The 5000-nt window shown below is 51.4% G+C and overlaps 1 protein-coding gene across 6 annotated transcripts in view; it reads right to left on the reverse strand.

Annotated features, from left to right (window-relative positions):
* Window positions 1-5000, reverse strand: part of LOC140565073 (chloride channel protein 2-like) — a 77662-nt gene that overhangs the window by 10124 nt on the left and 62538 nt on the right. For 2 of the 6 annotated variants that reach the window (XM_072690865.1, XM_072690866.1), the window contains 5 exons: window positions 3690-3823; window positions 3291-3481; window positions 3077-3188; window positions 2301-2365; window positions 2037-2105 (listed from right to left, as the gene is read on the reverse strand). In XM_072690865.1, coding sequence (XP_072546966.1) covers window positions 2037-2105; window positions 2301-2365; window positions 3077-3188; window positions 3291-3481; window positions 3690-3823 — 571 coding nt within the window. Of the gene's footprint in view, window positions 1-2036; window positions 2106-2300; window positions 2366-3076; window positions 3189-3290; window positions 3482-3689; window positions 3824-5000 lie in introns of those variants that run through there. The other 4 variants (XM_072690867.1, XM_072690868.1, XM_072690871.1 and 1 more) reach the window with 3 other exon arrangements.

Below are 5000 nucleotides of genomic sequence, written 5' to 3' on the forward strand. Positions count from 1 at the left end.
AGCTTCCAAACATGGTGGAGGTAGTTTTATCATCAACAGCTCACAGTGAGAGCTAGCCAGGCTAAAGTACAGCCTCTAAACATGGTGGAGGTAGTTTCATCATCAACATCTCACAGTGAGAGCTAGCCAGGCTAAAGTACAGCCTCTAAACATGGTGGAGGTAGTTTCATCATCAACATCTCACAGTGAGAGCTAGCCAGGCTAAAGTACAGCCTCTAAACATGGTGGAGGTAGTTTCATCATCATCATCATCATCAACAACAGGTCACAGTGAGAGCTAGCCAGGATAAAGGACAGCTTTTAAACATGGTGGAGGTAGTTTCATCATCAACAGCTCCCACTGAGAGCCAGCCAGGCTAAAGTACAGCTTCCAAACATGGTGGAGGTAGTTTCATCAACAACTGACCGTGACAGCTATCCAGGCTAAAGCACAGCCTCCAAACATGGTGGAGGCAGTTTCTATCTGATTGGTCAATTACGTTTTCATGTGGATGATGGAGCTTTTAAATAAATCTTTAATAATTTTGTAATAAATAAATGATCAATATGTAAACAATAGGACAACTGGGACATATGCTGCTGGTCCTGAAAGGCTAATCCTTGTTAGCGTCCTGAGCAGGCATTCCTGCAAACAACCCCCCCCTCCCCCCATGCTCTCCTGAACCCATTCAGAACTCGCATAAAAGCACTTTACCAAGCTGGAACCAGGACGGAAAATGCACGCATTATTCTAAAATGACAATGAGAGCTAAAGTCTAGAGCTATTAAGCTCTAATTTTCTAAATGTCAGAAGAAAGGCAGGCGCTATGAGTCACAGTAGTGCCGTCTACGTGCAGCGTGTTACACAACTGGCCCGCTCTGAGGACATGGCGTATGATGGGCAGCTCAGCATGCTAGGTTGAACCCCTCAATCCCATGCTGGAACAGCTCAGGTTATGCCACCTCTGACCTTCGCAGCTCCTCCTAGCATTAGCAACGCTCCCACCAGGACACTAGGGGGTAAGGACTTGGTCTGTCGCCTCTTTTCCGAACTGTGCCGGGTCCCTGGCTCCACCTCACCAGCTAACAGACGCCTGTGCCGGCCGGCAAGAGAGCTTAAGAGAGAAAGAGAGAGAGAGAGCGCCATCTACCGATTGGCAATTGTGCTCACTCTGACTACGGTTGCTGATGGCAAAGTGGCACGACTCAGGATCCCATAGTCCCGACGTTTTCATACTCTCCTCACAAAAATATTGGGCTCTCAGTGAGTTTTTGGGGTCAAAATAATATGTAAAAGGGCAAAATCATCCATACACCCACTTAGAATATTAAATCAATGGTGCTGAGAGTTCCAAATGCCTTAATTTGCCAGGGACTCTTAAGGTCCTGCTAGTGATCATGATGGACTACAGCTGGTGGCTCCACTCCGCCCGAATATAAAGGGGGTGTTTGACAGCCCACACTAAACTGACCACCACCCGGTCAAGCGAGAAAGTCTGCAGGGGTCTGGAGGACGACCCAAAGTGCCACCCTCGGGCACAGGCACAGGTCCGCCTCGAGCTGGAGGCTGCAGGAGCACCTTCTCAGAGGAACGTCTTATGGGCAGATGAGTTGTTTGCACACATTGACCAGAGGCATTTTTGGTGGAGTAAAGGTGAGGTGTTTAACCCTAACACCAGCCAAGAACACTACCAACTGTTAAACATGGTGGTGGTAGCATCATGCTCTGGGGCTGGCTGGTCTGCTGCCAGTGGACAATGCACAGCTGGATGGAACAATGAAGAGAACCTTAATAAAAAAAAGAAAGAAAAACTGGACGTCCCAACCGGTCAATGACCCCAAACGCACATCAAAGGCGGCTGGGAATTGAAACTAGTGCACCAAATTCTTGTCTCTCGGCTCAAAGGTCAGGGGTGGGCATACAGCAAGGTGTTCGTTCATGATGAGGCGTGGAGACGAATGGCTGACTGGATGAACGGTGACGTGCCATGTTTTGGTGGGTTTCGGTGGGATCCCCCTCCCCGCCCCATGGTCAGGTTATGGTCCGAGGTTCTTACCACGAGCGATATCCGTACGCGCTTGGGCTTCCTGTGCTCAGGAGCCACCGCGTTCTCCACGTTATTGCTCTTCCGGTGGGGAAACAGTTGGGGGCAAAAGGTTAACACAACCACAAGAAGAAGCTAGAACCTCTAAGCCAACGCTTTCCGGCTCTAGAACCGGACTGCGGTAAAGCGCAGTGACTGAATCTGACCGATCAGAACGAGGAGTGTGTGTGTGAGTGTGTGTGTGTGTGTGTGTTAAAAGAGTGAGGCCCCTCCTACCTCCACTGCCGCGGCCTCCGGGTGGGCGCAGAAGAGGCTCTTTAGAGCGATGCCTGAATCCTGATCTGAGAGAGAGAGAGAGGTTACATCACCACAAGCGTAGAGATACACCTTTGGCCGCTTTAACAGAAACGCCTACAATATAGGTGCCCATCTGCTGCTCTGCCCAACTCAGACCCAAGCAGAAAGGGTCACCACCATAGGTCCACCACTGTCCGGATATTACCTGGGTGGTGGACCCTTCTCAGCACGGCGCTTCTCCCAGTGTGGTTCTGCCAAGCAACCCACCTGTCCGCAGCGCCCCCCACCCCCTAGCACTAGCAATTCTCCCAGCACCGTGCCTCCTACGGTACATGCATAGCCAGCCACCGCTGCTGGCGGCGGCGGTGGTGGCGGCTTTTCCAACTGCCGCGAACTGGTGGTCGCAAGTTCGTATCCTGAGCCAGAGCCAGGATGCTCGCTTTGCCATCAGCGTCCGGAGTCCGGGAGGGCACGAATGACCGGCACTTTCCTCCTGGAGAAGTCTGGAGAAGCTAACCAGCCAGCCAACATCGCTTCCAGGGGGATACGAGGTGAGAGCGCCACCTACGCACCTGGAGAGTCCTGGACTCCGGACTCGAGCAGCCTGGCTCGGGATTCGAGGCTTTCTCCCGCGGTGGCGGAGTGGCGGGTGCATTGCTAGCGCTACAGACGGGTGGGTTATTTGGCAGAACCGGATCGGGGGAGAAAGCGAGCCATGTGTAGCTGCGATTGGTCAGGACGCTGGGTTTGATTACTTGAGGGAATCTCGGTGCCTCTCTCCACCACCGAATGTCTCTTAAGTGCAGGTTTCAGTGGCTTGGGCGAGACCGAGCGGGTAGGACTGAACGAGGACTCCTCTGTGGAAATCTGCAACACATGAACACAAGCGCTGTTAAACACACTGATTTGATGGCGTGCCGCCACAAGAGCATCGGTGAGGTTCGGTTTCCTGAGATATGTGTATGTGACCTGGAAGCGGACTTCGTGGCTGGCCTTGTGGTTCCCTTCCTCGCTGCTGGGCGTGCTAACGATGGACGAATGTTTTCTCTCGTTCTGAGCCCGCTGGCGAAGGTACTCCAGCCGCCGGGGACGGCCCAGCTGCTGGGACAGCAGAGCCTGCAGCTGAGCACGCTCAATAGAGCCCAGCAGGATCATCGACTCTGAGGAAGACCGAGGGGACCTTCGTTTACTTCGCTTAGCATGAAAGACCGCAAACATACACACAGGAGAAACTCTGCACCCCCTAGTGGCTGACATTCGACTGAGCTCAGCTGAAGCCTGAGTAGACCGATAAATCACGGAGCTCCGACTAATTGTACGTTACTTTTACCTGTAAAAATATATATATATATAAATAAATGTGTGTACCTGTGGACTCCACCAGCGCAAGTGTTTTGAGGCGTTCTGTTAGCAGGACATCATGTAGGTCTCTGTAAGTGCAGTTTAGGGTAATATATCTCACGTCCCTCACCATGATATCCTCCACCCGAATATTATACTTCCTACACAGAGAGAGAGAGAGAGAGAGACATATTGAGAGAGACAGAGAGAGAGAGAGAGAGGTTGTCCGTTAAATTCATGCTAATTCATGCACTATAGCAACTGTTGCTAGTTTGAGAACGAATGTGGGCTGGAGTTTAGATCCCCTACCTAACCCCCTTAAGGCTTTCCCGTTTGAAATGCTAGTGCTAGCTACGCTACTGATCTGAACAACAGTTTCCCACCAATGTTAGCTAGCCAGAAAAAACACAGCACTGCATCCTTGAATGCAAGGATGCAGTCGGAGGATCATGATCAGAGGATCGCTGGTTCGAATCCCAGTCACGCTGCTAGGACTCTCCAGGTGCGTAGGTGGCGCTCTCACTTCATATCACTCTGGAAGCGATGTTGGCTGGCTGGTTAGCTTCTCCAGACCCGGAGGAAAGTGCCGGTCATTCGTGCCCTCCTGGACTCCGGACGCCGATGGCAAAGCGAGCATCCTGGCTCAGGATATAGGCGCACTAGTGTCTGTAGTGGCTGGAGCAGAATGACGTGATGCTAAAACAGCCGAGGGAATCTGAGGGAAGCGCGACTCTGTGAGACAGATCTATTATTAATAATATAATTTACAGTGATTAGCAATCAATCACTGTTAGCACTGTTAGCACTGCTAGCACCCCCCTCCCCCCCAGTTAGGCACTGATACATGGCTAATTAGCATTAAGTGTCATTACCCACCGAACAGGAACCTTCATTAAGGTTCTAATGACTGTTCCCCAAAACACAGGGTCCCGGGAGGTACGCTAAACACACTTACAGTGACTGTGGATGAATGAGAGCGAGTGTGTGTGTGTGTGTGTGTGTGTGTGTGTGTTTCGTTCTGCTGACTGTGAGAGGGTATAGGGTTCGACCTCTGCAAATCTGCTGTCCACACAAAAAGCTGCATCACGTCACACACTAGCGCACACACACACACACACACACACACACATGCTGCTCACTGCTTCCTGAGTCAGTGTGTGTGTAGATCAAAAACGTGGACCACTCCCTTTACCCCTACACACACACACACACACACACACACACAACACCGGATCTGGCAACATTTCAACACTTGGTTGCCAACCTGGCCTGCAAAGACATAGTGCTCCCTGAGGACACACACACACACACACACACACACACACACACACACACACA

Source organism: Salminus brasiliensis, chromosome 11 (assembly GCF_030463535.1).
Source record: "Salminus brasiliensis chromosome 11, fSalBra1.hap2, whole genome shotgun sequence".
Classification (NCBI taxonomy): Eukaryota; Metazoa; Chordata; class Actinopteri; order Characiformes; family Bryconidae; genus Salminus; species Salminus brasiliensis.